This window comes from Chelonia mydas, chromosome 6, assembly GCF_015237465.2.
Source record: "Chelonia mydas isolate rCheMyd1 chromosome 6, rCheMyd1.pri.v2, whole genome shotgun sequence".
Lineage (NCBI taxonomy): Eukaryota > Metazoa > Chordata > Testudines > Cheloniidae > Chelonia > Chelonia mydas.
Window position 1 is genome coordinate 62,152,726 of NC_051246.2, and position 23,640 is coordinate 62,176,365.

Genomic DNA, 23,640 nt, shown 5'->3' on the forward strand with positions numbered 1-23,640 from the left:
AGATACCTCATGTATTTCAGGCTGCAGAAAAATTATTTGGTAGGCTGTGATCACGTAACTAGACTATTGTAATACATGTACACGGGCGGGGGAGGGGGAGGGGCGACGGAATAAACGTTCACATGGTATCTTAACCGTGACATTTCCTAACTTTTGAGAGCTTAACTAGAGCCATGAAGTCTTAACATTCTTCTAAAATTGGCTGGTTTTGTTTGTTTGGTTTTGTTTTTATGGAATCCAGTAAAGCTGGTTAATACTTTGCACTGTGAAGTAACTTATATCAGTACAGAGTTATTAGTTTATTATTTGCTTTACAATAGTGCCTAAAGGCCACAGTTAAGATCTGATTGTGCTAAGCACTGTAAAAGACACAGTAAAAGGACAGTCACTGTGCAAAAGAGCTCACAATCTAAATTAAGACAACAGTGGATGTAACAAACAGGGCTATGTCTACACTAGAGAACTTACAGCGGTACAGCTATCCTGATGCAGTTGCACCGCTGTAAGATCTCTCATGTATGCATTCTGTGCAGACAGGAGAGAGCTCTCCTGTCGACATAGCTACCGCCACTCGTTGGGGTGGATGAACTATGTCTGTGGGACAGCTGTGAATGTTAGTGCTTATGCCGGCATAACTTATGTCGCTCAGGGGTGGTGGAATATTCGGACCCCTGAGGGACATACATTTTGCTGACATAAGTGGCAGTGTAGACATAGCCTAGGAAGGAGCAAAAGAAAGAGGATGAGTGAAAGAGGAATAAGGGCTGGTCTACACTGAAAACTTAACTTTGGCATAGCTACATCTATCAGGGGTGTGAAAAATCCATGCCCCTGAAAGACATAGCTCTGCCGACCTAACCCCGCTACCGCCTCTCAGGGAGGTGGATTACCTATGCTAACAGGAGAACCGCTCCCATCAGTGTAGATAGTGTCTACACTGAAGTGCTGCAGCTGTGCTGCTGTAATGTTTCATGTACAGATAAATCCTGGGGTGTAGACATACCCCAACATGGGTTAATGTAAGCCAATTATGTTCAAAGCAATGTGTGGCTGTAAATTGCAACCATCAGTATAAGTGAGTGGAAAATTCTGAATTGGTAGTGTGTTGTACCCTCTTTGCATTTAATATGCACAGGTGTAAATGATGATACAGGATGCATGGCAGTGGTGATTTGAGACTTTAGTGTGTGCATTTTTCAGGTTCCTAGTGACTTTTAGGATTTTACAACCTCCTATACTGTGATCCCCACTCACTTTTGTTTCATAGTCTGAGAATGCTTCCAACATTTCCAGGGAAACAAGAAGCCCATGGAGACATGAACCTGTTCTGCTCTATACCCAGTTACCATACTTGAGTTGATACTGTGTAAATGCAAGTGAGACTAGTTTGTGAAGCAGCCATCTGTCATGCAAACACCAAGACTTCATTATATCAAATTTTATTAAATATATACATGTTATTACTATTTAAACAGAACAGGTATCTTTCCAAGATCTGCAAACTTCTCTCTAGCTGTTGAGAGCTGCGGCAGAGCCTGTATTAATGCTAGTTTAAAAGCTGTAAGCCAATGCAGTGTCACTGAAGATGACACAGCACTGCCTTTGAAGGGCAAAACTTCATCAGCCGTATCCATTAATTACAACACAATCAAACAAATATTTTCTGACAATAATATATTTATACACTTTTAAAATTTCCCAACTCTGTCCAGCTTGTTGGATGGAAGCAGAATTCTCTTATCTGTAGGATTCTCAAGTGCTGAAGAAGGGAATTCGTACCAGAAATATCGGACGTTAAAAGCCCTGACAAGGTAGAGAAGTGGGCACATGAAGCAAAGAGAAAGATGCGTCCGTCTCCTCTGCCAATATCCAGCCAGGAGGTCTTCATTTTTTGGCTTGCTCAGGGTCCCAAGGCCTGTGCTCAGTGAGGATAATGCTTCCTATCAGTGCTTCCCCTTCCCATTACCTCTCCACTAAACTGGTAGGTCAGCTTCTTCTTGACCTTCTTGACTTCCCCCGTCTTGCCGTAGTTTCTCAGTGCCCGTGCCATCTTCTGGTAGGTCATTTTCTTGCGGTTGCCCTTCTGGATCCCCCAGCGGTGTGCCAGTGCCTCTTTGTGTTTGGAGGAGAACTGAAAAGTGCCTTTTTCCTTGTCTACCCACCAGATGCTGTCCTTCATCTCTCCACTTCGAAGAAGGTCCAGAAGGAACTGATACAGGCGGATTTTCTTCTTGCTGCCTGTGTGAGGGTCAGAGAGAGAAGGCAGTAGTGAGACAGCTTCATGGCTTCAAGTGTATAGCATGGAATGAGGAAACTTGCACAGTTCATATTGTTGTTTTTGCTAACAGGCTATTCACAGAAATTCTTCAATGTACAGCAGTTATAGAGATAGATGATGCCAGGATGTAGTGTGGCCTGGTGCACTGAGCACAGGTATAAGATCTAGTAACTCCTGAGATCTAGCCCCAGCCCTGACACCGGTTTGTTTTGTGGTTTTGGGCAACTCAAGTGAGTTATCTGGTTTTTTTCAGAGGAGTTGAGCATCTACAGTTCCTATCAACTTCAAGTGAAGTTGTAAGTGCTCAGCACTTCTGAAAATCAGACCCGTAAGCTCACTGCCTCAGTTTTCCCATCTATAAAATGGGGATAATATCTACTTTCCAGAGGTATTTTGAGGATTAAAACCAGTGCATTACTTTCAACATATAAAGCTCTATATTAATGTTAGGTATTTATTACAGCAATAAAAAGTTAGAATAGGTAGGGACAGGGGCCTAGGGCCCTGATCCAAAGTTCACTAAAGTCAGTGGAAAGACTCCCATTAATTTCAGTGGGGTTAGGATCAGGCCCTGTGAGAGGTGTGAAGGGTTGGTGATATGAATCAAGTATGGGTAACTAGCCAACACACTCTATTTATAGACTGCATATAAGGGATGGGTTCTGAGTGCTTTTTAGAAAGGGATGGGGAGCCAGAGGGGTGGAGGCAGGTCAACTGTTCCAGAAAGCAGAGGCAGCAGATCAACTTCTGGCGGAGGAAAGGACCAAGGGGTGACTGAAATGAGGCCAGAATCAGCAGAGCAGAAAAGAAGGGTATACAAGGAGAGGTAAGATCAGAGAGAGAGAGAGATGGGGATGGAGCCACAAAGGTTTCAGAAGATAAGAAAGTGGGTGAGGAGCCAGAGGAAACTGAGGCTTCTAGAGGTTGGGTGAAGGGGCAAACACAGTTAATTCTTCAGTACCATCCGTCAACATCATACCAATACAGTCTGCACTCTTGTGGCTCAATGCAGCCTCTCTGGGTTTACTGACCTGGCTCTCCATGTATAATTCCAGGACGTGGGTCCACACCATCAGTCTCCCCATCTGATACCTCCAAAGGGGGGCTCTGCCTCTCCATATCCTCCTCATCAGAGCTGGGCTGATGTGGAGAGGAGTACTGTACGCACATCCGAGGCAAATAGGAGACCTGTAGAAGAGGGGAAGAATGGTGGGAGGAGGAGAAAGTGACAGAGCAAGGGGCAAAAAATGAAAGGGTAGGTGTGAAGGGAGATTAACAGAAAGGGAGGGAGAGAGTGACAGGTGCATGAGATTATTTAAGATCATAAGTAGAGATTTAATTGTTGTCACTTAAATATGGTATGGTTTAAACCTATTCAGAGGACCAATCAAGTTGAACAAAAACTGTCCTTAGCAGTCGTGGCCCGTTTAAGAGAGGGAGGATGAAGCAGTGGAAGAAAGAAGTGAGTTCTAGTTTAGGCCCTGCACAATCATGGCACCTCTTTGTGCCTTGGTTTCCTCACCTGTACAAGAGAGATACTTCTCTCTAATCAGGTCTACATGCCCATCACTGTGGTATCTTCCTGCCTGCTATGGGTGTGGTGGTGGATGTATTGCTTGTAAAGGAAATTCTTAGAGGGATGTGGCAATAGTCATGCAAAGTATCTATTTTTCTGACAGGATGAGACTCCACCACTTTTCTAATGTGGAGACAGTATATTCATTTAACAGGTGTCTTTGGGTGACAGATTATTCCTGTGGGTGGGAGTTGCTGGGATGAGTTTTCTCCAGATAGACCTTCTGGGAAGGATTCACAACAATCACCTTTAAATGGGCGGGGGGGAGGGGGGAACATGATGCTTGTGATATTATGGGTAAATACAGAAGCAGCACATTTCTTGGTGACTTCCTGGTCCTTGTTAACTTTCCCCAGTCCAGGGCCACCCTCTTTTGGATCTTTTTCTTAGTAAGACTTTCTAGGGAGCCCATTTAAATTTGGCAAGTCTAAATACTTGTAGCCACAAAGTAGCCATTTTAAAACTGGCTGCTGTTTACTGTATCTTCCTCTTGTCTATCTGGTATATATCCGTTACTCTTTTACCTTTCTTGTTGCTGAAGAGATTGGGCATTGTGAGAAGGTTCTAACATAGCAAGAGCATATCCCGCCTGGCCTGGGGGCAGCTCTCTCTGTTCCTCACCTGCTTTGAGGAGGGAGAATGGTCGGCACTAAGGTGAGGGATGTACCATACTGGGTAAGATTTTGCACCACTTAGGTGATTTTAAATGGCTGGAATCAGACCCTAACTGGCCATCTGAGAATTCCCCAATGTAGACCTCTCACCTGGTATAGAAAGAAGAAAAGGAGTACTTGTGGCATGAAGTGAGCTGTAGCTCACGAAAGCTTATGCTCAAATAAATTGGTTAGTCTCTAAGGTGCCACAAGTACTCCTTTTCTTTTTGCGAATACAGACTAACACGGCTGCTACTCTGACACCTGGTATAGCTAGTTCCTATGCTAAATGCCTGGTGTTGGGGGTATGTCAATGACAGGGTGGAGTGTACTTCTGCTCTGCCAATACTTAACTGAATTGTGATCCCTTGGCATAAGCTAGTACAGCCCTTTACATCAGGGTTGGAGCAGATGGATCTTGGGAATGCGAGAGCTGCTCTTTGATTGCCATCCCCACCCCTTGTGCCAAACAGATCTCTGTGCAGGAGAAAATATGGGCACTGTCTCCTCACGTTTTTGTAATAGTGAGACCATTAGGTATATTACATCCTCCTGTGAATCACATGGAAGTTAGGCAGGCAAGGTACACAGACCATGCAAGAGGTTAACAATAAGGAAATCTCTCCTCTGCCACCAATGAAGGGACATTGCCGTGTGGGTCCAAATAGTGCAGGAGGTAGGGGAGTAAGCAGGTCACTTCTTCCACTCCCCACAAAACACCACATGCAATACAATGCTGGTGAAATGTGTTAAACTGATAACCCAGAAGACTGAGGGTCTCTTGAACCACCCTCCCTTCCCTCCAGCACTGTGTGGGAGAAAGGGGTTCTGCGTATGACTCCCTCAGCGCAGGGTTAGGTGATGTGGTGGGGAGTGCATGGTCTGTTCATGACTCACAGTGCCCAGTCTGGGGTCAGACACTGAATGACTGGAACTTTTCTGATGAGTCTCAAACCATCCTGAAATGTCCCAATAAGGAGTGTGCAAGTGGATTGGTTGAAGGGTGCAGTGGCTGGCGGTTAGTGAGTTGGCAGATTGGCTGGAGGCGAGCATGGCAGGAAGGGCCATGATTGGGTAAGAGTGTGTGTAAGTTTCCTGTCAGATGCCCCAGAGTGAAACTCCAAACCTCACCACAGAGTCACCTTTAGTGTTTTACAGTTGAACAAACTGCAGCCTCAGGGATGAGAAGGAAGGGAGAGGTGGGGGTGGGGGTGGGAGATGAGCAGATAGGAGAGAAATGGGGAATGGTACCTCTGGAGGGAGAAGGGGAAGGTGGTTGGTGAGTGTGGTACCAAAAGGGGGAAAGAAGACAAAGCCAAACAATGCCCCTGGAGGTGGGGGGAAAAGAGTATGGGATGGTATTGTGGGAGAGGAAGGATGAATGATGCCTCAAGAAAGGGGAAGGGATAAGATGCGGATAGTGCCTCAGGAGGCAGAATGAGTTTCTCCCATACTATATATACTTTCCATATCTGCTATACTTTTGGTAACACATATTGCACCGGTGTGTGAAATTCAGTATATGTGATATGTACGATATCCTGAAAATATTACACAATGAGTCACTGTTCCTGTTGGGGGTGCTTGCAGAGGCAGATGATTAATGCAATCGTGGAGAGAGGAGGTCTTAGAAACTGCTGGCTACTTCCACACTCTGCTGCTACCTAATAATTGATGCTCTTTATTTGTTTTTCCTCCGTCCACTCTTCTTTCCTTCTTCTTCCACGTAGCCTTTCCTTTTCCTTACAGTGTTGTCTGCTGAGAGCTGTTATCAGCAAGCTAAGAAAACTTTCTCCAGAAGACCTGTCCAAGAACAATCTGGAGCTCAGATTTGGTCTCACAAAATAATGGGACTGTTCCAATTTTTTTTGGTAGCTAAGTTCTTGTATGTCCCTCCTGCAATAACAAACTACTGCTTTGATCTCGCATGACTGTAGTGAGTGTAGTGACTAGCACATTCAGCATGAGGATGAAAGTTGGCCTCCTGCTTCTGTTTCCTTGAAAATGCCTTGTAACAGTAGTTGTATGATGACCGCCATGTGTGCCAACACTTAGGGGGATTAAACCACAGCTCTCAGCACTAAATTCATGAGCTGCTATAGCTTGAGCTAAAGCTCCCTAACTGGGGGCTGTAACACTCATAGCCTCTGCCCAAAGGGAGCTCTGTAAACCACATTCACCAGTAGGTTACAGCTGCACTCCAGATTACTCTTTGAGGAGAACATAGAATTGTAATGCTGGAAGGGACCTTGAGAAGTTGTCAAGTCCATCCCCTTGTGCTGAGGCAGGACCAAGTAAACCTAGACCATCCCTGAAAGGTGTTTGTCCAACTAGTTCTTACAAACCTCTAGTGATGGGGATTCCACAACCTCCCTTGGGAAGTCTATTTCAGAACTTAACTACCCTTGTACTTGAAAGTTTTTTCCGAATATGTAACCTAAATCTCCCTTGCTGCAGATTAAGCCCATTACTTCTTGTTCTACCATCAGTGAACAAGTTGATCACCATCCTCTTTATAACAGTCCTGAACATATCTGAAGACAGGTCCCCACTCAGTCTGTTTTTCTCAAGACTAAATATGCCCAGAGTTTGTTTTTTTAACCTCCCTCCATAAGTCAGGTTTTCTAAACCTTTTATCATTTTTGTTGGTCACCTCTGGACTCTCGCCAATTTGTCCATATCTTTCCTAAAGTGTGGCTCCCAGAAGTAGACACAGTTCTCCAGCTGAGGCTTTACCAGTGCTGAGTAGAAAAGGACAGTTACCTCCCCTGTCTTATATATGGCACTCCTATTATTACACCCCAGAATTATATTAGCCTTTCTCACAACTGCATCACCTTCAATTTGTGATCCACTGTAATCACCAGACTCTTTTCAGCAGTACTACCACCTCGCCAATTATTGCCCATCTTGTGCATTTGATTTTTTTTTCCTTCCTAAGTGTAGTACTTTGCATTTGTCTTTACTGAATTTCACCTTATTGATTTCATACCAATTCTCTAATTTATCAAGGTCGTTTTGAAACTTAATCCTTGCCTCCAAAGTGTTTGCAACCCCTCCCAGCTTGATGTCTCCAGTATCCAAGTCATTAATGAAAATATTGAATATTGCCCTGGTCCTAAGACTGACCCCTGCAGGACCCCACTAGATATGTCCTCCCAGTGTGACAGCGAACCATTAGTAACTACTCTTTGAGTTCAGTTTTTCAACCAGTTGTGCATCAACTTTATAATAATTTCATCTAGACCACATTCCCATAGTTTGCTTATGTGAATGTCATGTGGGACTGCGTCAAAAGCCTTGCTAAAATAAGGTACATCACATCTACTGCTTCCTTCCTATCCACTAGGCCAGGAACCCTGTCAAAGAAGACAATTAGGTTGATTTGGCATGATTCGTTCTTAACATCCATGCTGGCTATTCCTTATAACCCTATTATCCTCTAAGTCAGGGGTTCTCAAACTTCATTGCACCGCGACCCCCTTCTGAGAACAAAAATTACTACATGACCCCAGGAGGGGGGACTGAATCCTGAACTTGCCCGAGCCCTGTTGCCCCAGGGGAGGGAGTAAAGCCAAAGCCCATGGGCTTCAGCCCCAGGCAGGGGGCTTGTAACCTGAGCCTCACCCCCTACGACTGAAGCCCCACTGGCTTCGACTTTGGCCCCGGGTGATGGGGCTCAGACTTTGGCTTTGGCTCTGGGCCCCAGCAAATCTAAGCCAGCCCTGGCTACCACATTAAAATGGGGTCCCAACCCACTTTGGGGTCCCAACCCACACAGTTTGATAACCACTGCTTTAAGTGCTTACGTATTGATTGTTTGTTAATTTTTTCCAATATCTTTCTGGGTATCGAAGTTAGGCTAACTGGTCTATAATTCCCTGGGTTTTCTTTGTTTCCCTTTTTAAAGATAGGTATTGTGTTTGCCCTTCTCCTGTCTTCTTGGACCTCGTGCATCCTCCATGAGTTCTCAAAGATAATTGCAAAGGGTTCTGAAATTGCTTCAGATAGTTCCCTAAGTACCCTAGGATGATTTTCATCAGGCCCTGTCATCTTTAATAGATCTAACTTGTCTATTCTGTAACCCATTCGTTCCCTGTTTTGGCTTGCATGGATGGATTAGCCCTATCTCCTCTGTCCCAAAATGCCAGACAAGGCGGATGGGTGAGTGGAACAAGGCAAAATCTCCTTCTCTGCTGCCCTTCTGTGATGTTTATAACGAAACCAAGGTGGGGTCAATGCTCATTCTCAGCCTTAGGATGGACATAATGGTCAGTCACTGAATTTCAGCAGCTCGTCTAAATGCTGGAACCGGAAGAGCTTGAAGCTCCCCGCAGAGTGGTGTCCCAGGCATTTTTCCCCCTGTCTTTTTGTCAGTACCTGATTCTGTTTGTTTTCATCTGCACCCTATAGTCTATACATTTCACATACTGTTGTTGTGTTTGCTGTGTGGTAGATTCTGAGGCTTTGCAGTGGATGAGTTTCCTGTTGGAAGAAAAATTAGCCACATAGACACGGGGTATTTTCTCCTAGGCTGTTTAATTAAAACAGTATACATACATGAGTCCTATTTACTCTGAACATTAATGGCTAAAATAGCTAAAGGGCTTCCATGAATTACGTAATGTATTAGGGAGTGGGTGGGTCCTTAATTTTGCATGTTTGTTAAAGTGTTACAAGGGATGGGTGGGTGTTGAAAATCACCAAAACATGTGTTTCATAATTTATGGTCAGCCCTAAACTGCAATTCCATTTGCAAAACCTTAGCTAAGACACCATTGTGTCCAGATCTATAGAACTACCTTGGAGCCAGAGCTTCCAGGATCTGTGGCTTTCAGAACAACCTGACAGGTAGACTGCATTCGAGTCAGGGACCTCAGGGTTTGCAGCTCCAGGGCAACCTGCCAAGTAGACTGCCCCAGAGCTGGGGCTCCATTCTTATTTGTGGAGAATTTTGGAATATTTGATTTTTGTTGATGTTGCAAATTGGAATGAAACCAAATATCAAAATCCTCTGTGAAACAGAATTACCCTTTCTCTACACAGCTGTAAAAAAAATCACACTTCCTTTAGCAGTGACGAGACAGCCTGTGAGCTGTCATCCAGACAAATGTGCTTAACCCACACTTTTCCTTAGTGACTGTCTTCGTGTGGTTGCTGTAGCCAGCCCTTCTGTGGAACTCTAGGCCAGGCGTTCTGTTTAACCCTTTCCTTGGGGAGTTTTATGTCAAGATCCATAACTTGTACCCTGCATTTCACTAACACCTTTGGCAAAACACTGCTCAGTCTCTGATGCCTCTTGTTCCATGCTCTTTACTGTCATCCTATATTCTGTGCAAAAGGTGACAACCATACCTGGTGGTTGAGGCCAATATGTGTGGTTGGGATCCCCGAGTCTAGGACATGCATCTGCTCAAACTCCATGTGCCGATAGAGCTGTTGCAGCTGGGGAGGCTGTACGCTCTGGAGTTCTGTAAACTGGTTGTCCCCGAAGCTCTCAAACTCACTGTGCATGTGGTGTGGGTGATACTCCCAGTAATGGTCTAAAGGAAATAAGAACAATTCTCTGTTAATATAGAGGTAAGTAACATGCAGCATTCATCAAACCTTTCACTTCCTGTTCCTCCCCTTGGTGTGTAGTGATCAGACCCCTAAATAACACTCTACATGAATTATCTTGCCTGTTAACAAGGCCTCCTCATCTCCAAGATGGCCTTGATGGGGGCCAATCATCCTATGGCAACTTTCAGTAGTATGATACCATCAGACAGGAACCCAATAGGTTTCAAAGGGAATATATTATATGTTGCAGAAATGGTAAATGCTAACCCTTTGCTCTCTGGACAAAAGGTAAAGGTGCTTCTTTTAGGGCCAAGTACATTTTTTTTTAATTTCACCCGTGGGCTAGTATGTTCCAGTAATTTTTCTTGCCTCTCAATGTCATCACAGTCTTCCTCATTGTGGGGTGAGAAGGAGAGAGAAAAAATTTACAGATTGCTCCCCACAAATAATCTTTTCCATTTTCCACTTGGCCCCATCACATCTCTGTGGCAGAAAGAACATGGTATACTGCTAGATTCTGCATGGAACCATGCCTCAGTATGCCACACACACAAAGGCATATACAGAATCTTACAAGATGAGATGGGGGAAGAGGAGCTATTGGTAAGTCCTGTTTACTTTGTTGTACAGTGGGCCTAAATTCTGAGGCAAGCCCTCCTCATTTCTGTAGCATGGCAGTACTAAATTCTGTGGCACACTAGAAATTTCTGTGACAGATTCAGATACATTCAAAAAGGGGTTTTTTTTAATTAAAAAGATTAAGAAAACCAGTACACTATTTCTTGCATTATTTATCTTGTCCTTAAAGTCAACACAGATCTCAGTTTTGGATTATTGTTCAGTTTATGCTGCCCCAAATTTTCAGTGTGCAGAATTTTGTATTGGTGATGCATAATTTAGAATCTGCCAAGGGACAGCTGGAGACTTTGCAAGCTCCATTTCACTCATAGCACAAATTTGCGTGTACTCAGATTTTAAAATCTAGCACTAACTGTCTGAATTGATGGGGTTTCCACCATGTCCCTTGACAGTATTCCACCATCTAATATGTCTAATTGTCAAAAAGCCCTTCCTGATATTCACCCTGAATTTTCCCTTTTTTATCCTTACCCCGTTACTCCTTGTTCTAGCCCCTTGTACCATTTTAATCATTTGTCTCACCCATCACATATTTGCAGACTATCATGTGCTCTTCCAAAATACTTTTAATTGTCACTTAGCCTAGCTCTCTCTGGTAGCTCGGGTCAATCCCATGGAGAGCTTTCAAAATCAGACCACTAACTTTGAATTGGATTCTGCATTCACTGGGGAGCCGGTGCAGAGATGAGAACCCCAGGATGATGTGTTCACAGCAACATGTGCTGCTATATGGCAGAGGAGAAGTAGGGTTTTTTTGGGGGGTATGACTACATTGCAATCACAGTGCAATTGCAGCTCAAGTAGATGTACCTGAGCTAGCTTGGGTATGGAAGCAGTGAAGCCTCAGCAGCACATGCTTCAGCACAAGCTGTACAAGCCCACTTGGAACCCTGGGTAATTACTCAAGGGGCAAGCATGCTCCAGGACCCAAGCTAGCTAGATTAAAGCTAGCTCAGGTATGTCTACTTCAGCTGCAATCACACCCTGTGATTGCAGTGGAAACATACCCTTTGGCTCCTTTGTGACAGTGGCAAAGGTCTGTAGAAATTATTTGTCTGGGTCTGTTTGTATCAAATGATTTTTGGCCACCCATACTTGTTTTCTTCCTTTCTACTTTTTCTATCACAGGTCATCCATGTCAATATGTGTGGAAGGGGATGTTTGGGAGTCTAGTCAATGTAGTCAAGCAGTAGTTGTATTGCCTCACTAATTCTACTCCTTGTGCTCTTTGTTTTTCTGTTAGCAAGGTCTGGAATTTGGCAATTTTCAGAGGGGAAACATGAGGGTGGTTGCTTCTTGCCTTGCTTTGTGAGAGTGTTTTATTTATTCCTGGAAGAGGAAGTGGTCTGAGTAGGATATAGGATGGTTCTTGCCATTTTTTTAATGTTCAAATCTAACATCAGAATCCAGTCCAGGGTATGACGGGCTGTGTGAGAGTGTGAGTCCATAGGTTACCTAAGGCGGAATGTTCCAATAGGAGGATTTGGGATATCATATAAGAGGCTTATTTGTCTAGCTAGCAGATTGAGCCTTTTGTTTTCACATGCAGCCTTAGCTACAATGATCCATTCACCAGTTTCACCAGTCTAGACTGTGACAACACATTCTATCTAGGATTGACCATGGATGTTCCAACTGATCCAGCAGGCAGAAGCCCACCTTTTGGGTGACAAACTGATGAGAGCATAGTATAACAGTGCTCTGTGCTGGCTTCTCAGCCTGTTCTGGATCTGCTGGAGGGGCCTAGTGTTAATCTTTAAAAACCCCTCAATAGGCTTCGGCTGGCTTTTTTCAAAGACCACCTCTCTGCAGCCCAATGTAGCAACTAAGATTAGAGAGGATGCTGTAACTGACCGCAGGATGAAACTCTGGGTGTCCTCAGTATCATGTCCTCATCTGTGGAACTTCCAACCATCAGTAACCATGGCTACCAAAGAGGTAACGAGTTATGCTTAATACATAAGCAGCCTTTGTAATCTTCATTCCTAAGTAGGAACACTGAGCATGCGTCCCAGCAGGCTTCCTTGAATCCTTCCATAGCTATTTTTCATAGCAGTTGTTTCTTCAGTATTTCAGGATGTCTCTTCATTTGTTGGAACTTGAGTCAAAGCCTCTGCTACCTCTAGAACTTCCTTGTTAAGGCTCTTCTTGACAGCTAGATTAATTTTTAGAATGCTATTAATTCCCACCCCTGCTAATCACTGTCACCTGGCCTATTCAAGAATGAATTCCGTTTTTATTTGAATTGTGTAACAAGTAGCGCCATCATCTCCATCAAGGCATCAAAGTCCATGACTGGAGTTGGGTATTACAGCTTGAAAAGAAAAGAGCCTTTAGGAAGCAAGCAGCTCTCAACCAAGATACATACATTTGCAATACCTGCCAAAGATCATGCAAATCTTGGATTGGACTATTCAGTCACATGAGACATTGCAAACCATGTACATCATAGGCTGCAATTCCCACTGTCTCCTCAGAGACGAAAGGATGCCAACAACATAACACGTTACTGAAGTACTATAAGAAAGTAGCTGCAATTCAGACATGATGATGATGATGATAATTATGCATCATCGCGGGAGTTACCACACTGATAGGTAACAAACCCACACCATGTCATAAGTTACTGTAACACAATACTGTACCCACATATGCATAATACTGCTCCCATATATGCAACAACCCTTGTGAAGGGAAGACAGTTCCTATTTCTCTTTCGTGAATTATTTATCAATCAATTCTGCTCTTCAGAAAAACTTTCTTAATCCAATATATTTTCGTGATATTGAAAGATAAATCCCCATGTCTGTCTCCAAGTATCCCTACCATCAGAGCATTCAAGTGTGGATAGGTATGATGCACCACATCAGGTGTCAGCACGGTGCAGCAGAAGATGGGGAATTATAAATATCCATTTCTGCAGACATTACTATTATCAGTTTAAGTTGGACTTTTTTTTTCTTATAAGTTCTTTGTTGGTTTGAAGTTGGTAATGAGGTGTAGTTGTTCCCTACTGTTCAGAAAGATGCAAAGGTGGAGAGAGGGGAGAAGAAAGGAGAGAAACACTCCAGAAATGAAAGTGTGTACTTTGTGGCTCAAGGAGAGTGTCAGTAAAAGCCAAGCTGTATTTGCACTCTGGAGTCATTCTGAAAAATCTCATGTGAAGTGAAAGAGGATGTGAGAAAATTCTCTTTTGTAGAGACATGGAGACCATGTTTGTTTTGGTCTTTTATGTAGTGAAAGGTTAAAGGAAGGACAGTAATGAGCCCTGAACTCATTGTCTTTATACACATAGAGGATGTTGGCCTACTGGGATGCAATAATTGATCTAAAGTAGGGCTGTCAATTAATCACAGTTAGCTCACACGATTAACTCAAAAAAATTAATCGCGATTAATCACACTTATAACAATAGAATACCAGTTGAAATTTATTAAATATTTTTGGATGTTTTGCTGCATTTTTGATATTGATTTAAATTACAACACAGAATACAAAGTGCACAGTGCTCACTTTATATTATTATTTTTATTACAAATATATGCACTGTAAAAATGATAAACAAAAGAAATAGTATTTTTCAATTCACCTCATACAAGTATTGTAATGCAATCTCTTTATCGTGAAAGTGTAACTTACAAATGCAGATTTTTTTGGTTACATAACTGCACTCAAAAACAAAATATTGTAAAACTTGAGAGTCTATAAGTCCACTCAGTCCTACTTCTTATTCTGCCAATTGCTATGACAAACAAGTTTGTTTACATTGACGGGAGATACTGCTGCCTGCTTCTTATTTACATTGTCACCTGAAAGTGAAAACAGGCGTTCGCAGGGCACTTTTGTAGCCGGCATTGCAAGGTATTTACATGCCAGATATGCTAAACATTCATATGCCCCTTCATGCTTCGGCCACCATTCCAGAGGACATGCTTCCATGCTGATGATGCTCTTTAAAAAAATAATGCATCAATTAAATTTGTGACTGTACTCCTTGGAGGGAGAATTGTATGTCTCCTGCTCTGTTTTAACTGCATTCTGCATATATTTCATGTTACATCAGTCTCGGATGATGACCCAGCACATGTTCTTTTTAAGAATTCTTTCACAACAGATTTGACAAAACGCAAAGAAAATACCAATGTGAGATTTCTAATAATAGCTACAGCACTCGACCCAAGGTTTAAGAATCTGAAGTGCCGTCCAAAATCTGAGAGGGACAAGGTGTGGAGCATGCTTTTAGAAGTCTTAAAAGAGCAACACTCTGATGAGGAAATTACAGAACCCGAACCACCAAAAAAGAAAATCAATCTCCTGCTGGTGACATCTGACTCAGATGATGAAAATGAACATGTGTCAGTCTGCACTGCTTTGGATCGTTATGAAGCAGAACCCATTATCAGCATGGACACGTCCTCTGGAATGGTGGTTGAAGCATGAGGGACATATGAATCTTTAGCGCATCTGGAACGTAAATACCTTGCAACGCCAGCTACACAGTGCCATGCGAACACCTTTTCTCACTTTCAGGTGACATTGGAAACAAGAAGCAGGTAGTATTATCTCCTGCAAATTGTGATCAACCTTGTTTGTCTGAGTGATTGGCTGACAAAGAAGTAGGACTGAGTGGAATTGCGGGCTCTAAAGTTTTACATTGTTTTATTTTTGAATGCCGTTTTTTTGTACATAATTCTACATTTGTAAGTTCAACTTTCATCATAAAGCGATTGCAGTGCAGTACTTGTTTGAGGTGAATTGAAAAATACATTTTTTACAGTGCAAATATTTGTAATACAAATAAATATAAAGTGAGCACTGTACACTTTGTATTCTGTGTTGTAATTCAAATTAATATATTTGAAAATGTAATAAATATCCAAAAATATTTTAAATAAATGGTATTCTATTCTTGTTTAACAGCGCAATTAATCGCGATTATTTTTTTTAATCGCTTGACAGCCCTAATCTAAAGGCTTTGATATCCAAAGCAGATATGATGGCTTTAGTCCAGGATTAGAAAACATAGCTGAACCTCTCTAGCATCCTTCATCCCAGAGGAGTTGATGTTCTCTTGCCTTTGCTGGGCGAATACTAGCTAGACAACTAGGAGGATGGAAAGTGGGCTATAGAAAAGTATCTGTTAATGAAAAGGGGTCACTGTGTTTTACCCCTATCAAAAAACAAATGAACAAAAAAGTAAAAATAAAGAAATGAGGGAAAATACTGAGCGGCTCTGCAAAATGTACTTCTGATTCTCTGCAGAATCATTCCCTTCTCAGAGAAATGCCATGTTGCCCAAGTAATGCCGCCTTGTCTATAATTATATATAATCTCATTACTTCTCACTTTACTAATTAACAAATCTGATCATTTCAGTAATGCCAAGCATTCAAAAATCATAAGTCAGCCCTCCCAAATCATGAGATTTTATTTTTATATATTCCCTCATTTCCTTTACTTTTATTTTTTTGCTTATTTGTTTTTTGATAGGGGTAAAACACAGTGACCCCTCTTCATTAACAGATGTGTTATGTTATATATATATTAGGGCTGTCAAACGATTAAAAAAATTAATCATGATTAATCGCACTGTTAAACAATAATAGAATACCATTTATTTAAATATTTTTGGATGTTTTCTACATTTTCAAATATATTGATTTCAGTTACAACACAGAATACAAAGTGCACAGTGCTCACTTTATATTTATTTTTGATTACAAGTATTTGCACTGTAAAAAAAAATAGTATTTTTCAGTTCACCTAATACAAATACTGTAATGCAATCTCTTTATCATGAAAGTAGAACTTACAAATGTAGAATTATGGACAAAAAAAACGGAATCCAAAAATAAAACAATGTAAAATTTTAGAGCCCGCAATTCCACTCAGTCCTACTTCTTGGTCAGCCAATCACTCAGACAAACAAGTTTGTTTACATTTGCAGGAGATAATGCTACCCGCCTCTTGTTTACAATGTTACCTGAAACAAGTGTTCTGATGGCACTGTTGTAGCCAGCATCGCAAGATATTTACGAGCCAGATGTGCTAAAGATTCATATGTCCCTTCATGCTTCAACCACCATTCCAGTGGACATACATCCATGTTGATGACAGGTTCTGCTCGATAACCATACACAGCAGTGCGGACTGCCACATGGTCATTTTCATTATCTGAGTTATATGCCACCAGCAGAAGGTTGATTTTCTTTTTTGGCGGTTTGGGTTCTGTAGTTTCCGCATCGGAGTGTTGCTCTTTTAAGACTTCTGAAAGCATGCTCCACACCTCGTCCCTCTCAGATTTTGGACAGCACTTCAGCTTCTTAAACGTTGGGTTGAGTGCTGTAGCTATCTTTAGAAATCTCACACTGGTACCTTCTTTGCGTTTTGTCAAATCTGCAGTGAAAGTGTCCTTAAAATGAACAACATGTGCTGGGTCATTATCCAAGACTGCTATAACATGAAATATATGGCAGAATGTGGGTAAAACAGCAGGGGACATACAGTCCCCCCCGCAAGGAGTTCAGTAACAAATTTAATTAAAACATTATTCTTTTAACAAGCGTCATCAGCATTGAAGCATGTCCTCTGGAATGGCGGCTGAAGCATGAAGGGGCACATGAATGTTTGCATATCTGGAACATAAATACCTTGCAATGCTGGCTACAAAAGTGCCATGAAAATGCCTGTTCTCGCTTTCTAATGACATTGTAAATAAGAAGAGGGCAGCATTATCTCCTGTAAATGCAAACAAACTTTTTTGTCTTAGTGATTGGCTGAACAGGAAGTAGGACTGAGTGGACTTGTGGTCTCTGAAGTTTTACTTTGTTTTGTTTTTGAGTGCAGTTATGTAACAAACAAAGAAATCTACATTGGAAAATTGCATTTTCACAACAAAGAGAGAGTACTATAGTACTTGTATGAGGTGAATTGAAAAATACTATTTCTTTTTTTTTATCATTTTTACAGTGCAAATATTTGTAATAAAAAATAATATACAATTTGATTTCAATTACAACACAGAATACAATATACATGAAAATGTAGAAAAACATCCAAAATATTTAATAAATTTAATTTGGTATTCTGTAGTTTAATAGTGTGATTAAATCTGCGAGTAATCATGATTAATTTTTTTAATCGCAATTAATATTTTTAGTTAATCGTGTGAGTTAACTGTGATTAATTGACAGACCTAATATATGGTTTTGTTTTTATTAATTGTCTTCTGGGTCTTGGACTATTAGGACTCATGTTTGCTTTTCTCTGCAACTATGAGGGCTATAAATTTTTTTTAAAATGAAAGGGAGATTCTTATGTAATCAAATTATTCCAGGACCTGGCGCTTTAAGAAAAACGCAGAATAACATGAAATGGCAATAAAATATGAAATCATTAGCACTGACAACAGTTTAATTCTCTCACACAAACTTGGTGGTCTCCCCTCTGCTCAGCAACAAATTAATCACAGAGACAGAGCTACAGGAGAGTGAAGTCTCCTACACTGAAGTCTCGTATTAAAAAGGATATGTCTGCACTTCGAGCTGGGGAGGGTGATACCGAGCTTGAGGAGGCATACCCATGCTAGCTCTCATTGAGCTAGTGCACTAAAAATAGGGTAGCCACAGTGGTGTGAGCAACAGGATAGGCTAGCCATCCCTCATACATGCCCTTCCAAGATTCTAGATATATATGGTATGCTATGACTATGCTGTAGGTGTGGCTATGCTCTATTTTTAGCATGCTAGCTCAATGAGAACTAGTATATGTCTCCTTGAGCTGGGCATCACACCCCCAGCTCGAAGTGTAGACATACCCTAAGACTGCATCAGTCTTACAAAATGTGCTACACAATATTTACTGGCTTACTAAAGCATTAGTAAAAATAATTAATAATTATTTTGCTATAGCTCCAACTTTAGAGGTTTGCTGCTCACCATAATCACACCAGGGCTGTCCTGAGGATTTTGAAAAAGCCTTGTGATATATTTTTGGAATACATCTTAACCTTAATGAACTCTTCACAACTCTGCCCCTCGCTACTAATCTGTTCTTGTATTTTATCATGTTTACACCCCTTTTACTCCATCAATATCACCAGCCCTGACTCCTTGTTTGTCCATTTATCCCACAACCATCTTTGTACTTTCCTCCACAACACTCCTTACATGTGGGCATGACTACATTGGAAACTTCAAAGGGCTGTCGCAGGAGAGCTCCTGCAGCAGCGCTTTGAAGTGTGAGTGTGGTCATGCGCGAGCGCTGGGAGAAAGCTCTCCCAGTGCTCTTGGTAATCCACCTCCACGAGGGGATTAGCTCAGAGCGCTGGGAGCGCTGCTCCCAGTGCTCGGAGCCTGTTTACACTAGCGCTTTAAACCACTCTGACTTGCTGCATTCAGGGGGGTGATTTTTCACACCCCTGAGCCAGCAAGTTAGAGCGCTATAAAATGTAAGTGTAGCCAAGCCCACATAGAACATACCCCTTAAAATAGGTTGTAAAGTCTCTTTCCTGTGCTCCTTCATATCCCTCCTCACAATGTGTGGCAAATTACCGGTGCTACCATAATACAAATAAAAAATAATTTATATGAAATGTGTGTTGCGATTGTGAGGTATTGTTCCCGCCTAACCATCGCTAGTAAGAGAACTGAAACCCAGCTGCATGTGTTGGAGATTTTGCATTGTTGCTAACATTTAGAAAAGTTTAGCAAGGGGCAAATGTCCATATAAACTGGGGGCCTGTCCTTAGGGCCCTGATTCAGCAAAGCACTTACATATGTACTTAAATCTTGTTGATTTTCAGTTAGACTTGAGCACATTCTTCAAGTTAAAGATGTGCTTAAGCGATATGCGGAATTGGAGCCAAGGTTGGAAGGAGTGGATGTATGGCGGGGGCGGTGTGGGCGCATACACACATGCATGCATTCTGTTGAGTGTTAGGACTTTTAAAATATTAACTACTTAACTGTCACAACCACTCTGTTAGATAGATGAGTATAATCCCCATTTTGCAGATGTGAAAACTGAGGTAGAGCAGTTAAAGTCAACATTTTCAAATTTGGGTGTATAAAGTAAAACACCTGAATTTGCATCTCTGGATTTAAGTGCCTTTCTTTAGGCATTCAAATTTGATTATTTTGACCAATATGACTTCACAAAGGCGACAGTAGTAGTTGGGTCAAGATAGGATTACTCCCTTACTCTGTCCCTTATTTAGTGTGCAATTAGAAATTTCATATCTGGTCTGTGAATATAATGTCAAGAGCAGATGTAGGTAGGTTGTTTTTTTTTTAATTAAACGTTCCAGGTATGAGCCAAGCCTCTTCAGAAACTTGCTGCCCTGTGCCATCTCTCTTATTAGCCATAGTACATTATGCTGTGAATTTGTTAGATCTCTTAAACTAAGTAGGGATGGCCCTGATTACTACGTGGATGGGAACCTTCCAGGGAAATCTGAGGAACTGCTATGAGTGGTACAGTAGCGGATGCTTTTCTCTTTGAGTCAGTACTAACTCTGATGTCCCAGCATGGTGCTGGTGGGATGCTGTGCTGCAGAAGGAGATGTGGATCACTCAGTGAGGGGTGGTCTCACTTCAGAGTGCGTATTGAGCTCAGTGCCCCCAGAACATTTGAAAATACTTCACAAATTAACTATCAAAAAGGAAATATTTTGTATTAATTATTAATTGTGGTTTGTTTCATATAGTAATGAAGGATCAGCAGAGATGTGCTCAGTTAGTGATCACTGCAACTAGGAAAATGGTCACACTTTCAGATGATACAGACTGAACTGTTTCCTGCATTTATCACATTAATGATGTCAAAAGAGTCCAGACTTGGCTCAGCTCGAACACTAAGGAGATCTTACATCCACCAGAGCAAAGCCCAGAATTAATTCTAATAGGATTTTTAAAATATAGGAATCCACCAAATTAAATCCTAGCCAAAACACCAACGGGCCCTCCAAGCTACAGGAACACAACAGCTCTAATTCAACATTAATTGGATATCACATGTATAAGTTGAAACAACAGACTAACATATGTTTCAAAGTAAACCGGTTTACATACAATCAGTTGTAAGATAACGAGAAAAGGCAGGTGTAAACAGATTTAAAGAGAGGCAGTTTCTCAGGGTCTGGGGGAGGGTGAAAGTTTCAGGTAGGTGGGACAGCACCCTGGAAAGGTCAAGATAGAAGAGTGGGTTATGTGAGATTGAAGGTGGTCAAGAGCTCAGAGAAATACATTTGAGATTGAAGAAGCAAACTGAATAGTTAAAATTGAAGTCAGAGGAGAAGTAGAGATGGAAGTGAGGTCAGAGAAGTAGGGTAGAACAAATCCATGTCCATGGAGCATTCTGAAATTAGGTGAATGAGTGATTTGGATTGAGAGATAGATAGGAAGGCAATGGAGACAATGAAGGATAAAGGTGTTGTGTTTCCACCTTCTGAGGCAAGAATATAGTCTGGCTGCAACATTCTAGACCTCCTAGAAGCTTTATGTATGATTTCAATGCCTTTTGAAGTTCTTTTATAGAAGCATATGATATAGTTGGTAGGCTGCAACAGTGTCATTGTGTTAGATGAATAAATATTGTTACTAATTCAAAAATACATGTATTTACTCCATATACTATAAATGGCATCTTTGCTTCCTCCCAGAATGCCCTAAATCTGTCTTCTCCAGGATCCTAAAATGTAGCATGTTTCAGGGAGATTTTTTCAAACTTACCACCGTGACTCTCTCCATCACTGTTGAGATATTGGTAATAGTCATGGGGCTGACGGTAGAGGTCTGACTCATAGGATACCACGTCTTCTGAGGGCTGCAGAGAGAGGAGGAATGATTAGGCCTGAGAGTTTGGACAAAGCTCTTTCACAATTATTTAGATCAGTTAGGCACATGAGGGGAAGGGGGATGCCAAGACACTATCTGTCAAGGAGGGGATGGGCAGAGGAGGGTCTTCAAAAGTTCTTATTTTACTAGCAGGGAATGAGGAAAAAAAAGAAACCAAAAAGTGGCCTGCAAAAAAGGAAGTTCACCTCCTGGGAGCCAATGGGAAATGAGTTTGCTGCTATCTATACAGTAGACAAGGAGATCCCAAGGAGATAGTCCTTTGGCTAGCAGTTGGAAAGAAAAATAATTCAAGGACTTGTGTAATGCTGTAGGAAAGGTGTGCTCTTGGAAATCAAGCACAGGTGCATGCCTCCTCCTTAGTACTGGCTGATACCCACTGTCCTCCCTCCTCCCCATCACCAGTGCAGGCAGACCCCTGCCTTAAATGCTGGCTTTGGGTGCTTGTGGGTGGTCTGTGTGAATGGTGCTGAGGTTTGTGACTGCTAGTGGGTGGATACAAGTGGGTGGTCATGCTGGGACTACAAGATTGAAACACTTCATTTCTGATCACTTGTCCAGGACTAGTGTTCAGAAAAGTTCACGGATGCGGTAAGCATTTGTATTGTTCTCCCTGAAGTCTTGCAGTTCCCTGGAAAATCCCAAACACTGGACACTACAGCATGTATATCATGTAATGTATTAAGGTATTTTTAATTAATTTGGTGGTGTTTAATATTAGTTATGCATAACTCAGTGTTTCACCAGACTAAAAAAAAAGTTAATTTTTCTCTCTTTGGTGGTTCCCATTCCCAGCACTATCTAGTAGATCCCTGGTGTCTAGACTGCTGCTGACATCACAAGCAGTTCCCATTTCCAAGCTCAAGAAAAATAACATAGCAGTAGTATTCAGTGGACTTTGTTAAACTTTTGTCCAAATAACTTTGTCATAGTACTTTCTTTCTGCAGAAACAGGAAATTCTTACAATGTCAAGTACAATGAATAGCCTCTCAGACTTTGCTGCGAGAGGAAATTACAGTTTGGAGATAAATATAAACATTTCTATATTTTTTTCTTATCCTGAGATGTTTTGCTTAATTAACATTCAGAGCCACGCAAATATTGAAAATAATTTAATAAATTAGATGACACTCATTTTTAAAACATCATTCCAATTAATATCTTGCCTCTACATTCTGACCTCTCCCCCAGCCTGAGATATTTGGGCTACACTTCTCTTTGTGAAAATGCCACAGGGCTTTTCAGCCTTGTCCACATCCCTTCTGCTAGATTCTGTGCCTTTAACAGTGCAGACTGGCTGCTCAGTGATCCCACTTTTCTATTGCAATCCTAGTTTTTAAATCAAAATTTGGAGCTGCAGTGATCAAAATCCTTCCCCCTCTCTCTGTCCTCTCTCCCTTAGGTGACTGAAATTTTAGGGGTTTTGGTCCCCAAATGGGAAGCCCTGCCATGCTCCTTCCCTTGTTTGTTTTCTCCTCCCTCGTCATGGCAGAGGAATGCAAACAGCACAAGGAGGCCTTGTCAGGATCTACAAAGGAGGATGTCTGCCATAATTCCTTCCAGCCTGTGCTCCACTTGCTGTGAGCAGGGGAAGGAGCTTAGCATCTAGACTTGACTTGGTAGGGCTTATGCATCCCTCCCCAAACAGCCAAGTCTTTTCGGAACTGACTGTCTTCGCTGACTGTACACTCTTCAGAATTAAATTAAAAAATCTCCCCAAACTCACCTACCCTCAATCCAATTCAATCCAAGGGGAAAGTTCCAGGGTCGCAGCCCAGGTTTTTAAGTAGGTAATTGAGTCACTTGGGAAAGAATCTAGTATCTTTTCTGACTCTCCTTATTCCCAAAAAGAAGCTCTGGAGTCCTTGGGCTGCCCCTCTGTGCTTCCTCCTCTCTACTTGTGTATTTGTCGATGTGTACTGTGGCTTAGGAGCTCCCTCCCACCCAAGATGACTAAGATCCAAAAGTGAAGCAACTGCTCAAAGGACTGATGACCACCACCTCAAAAAAAAAAAAAAAAAAAAAAGGCAAAAGAACAGGAAAAAGTCAGAAAGTATTCCAGACCCTCATCTCCTGTC

The 23,640-nt window shown here is 41.8% G+C and overlaps 1 protein-coding gene across 1 annotated transcript in view; it reads right to left on the reverse strand.

Moving 5' to 3' along the window:
• Positions 1 to 1,423: 1,423 nt before the first annotated feature.
• Positions 1,424 to 23,640, reverse strand: part of SPI1 (Spi-1 proto-oncogene) — a 29,175-nt gene continuing 6,958 nt past the window's right edge. Inside the window, exons 2-5 of the mRNA XM_007054278.4 lie at positions 21,439 to 21,532; positions 9,863 to 10,050; positions 3,310 to 3,466; positions 1,424 to 2,238 (exon numbers count right to left, since the gene is read on the reverse strand). Of these exons, the coding sequence (XP_007054340.1) occupies positions 1,922 to 2,238; positions 3,310 to 3,466; positions 9,863 to 10,050; positions 21,439 to 21,532 (756 nt within the window). The 3' untranslated portion in view covers positions 1,424 to 1,921. The remainder of the gene's footprint in view (positions 2,239 to 3,309; positions 3,467 to 9,862; positions 10,051 to 21,438; positions 21,533 to 23,640) is intronic.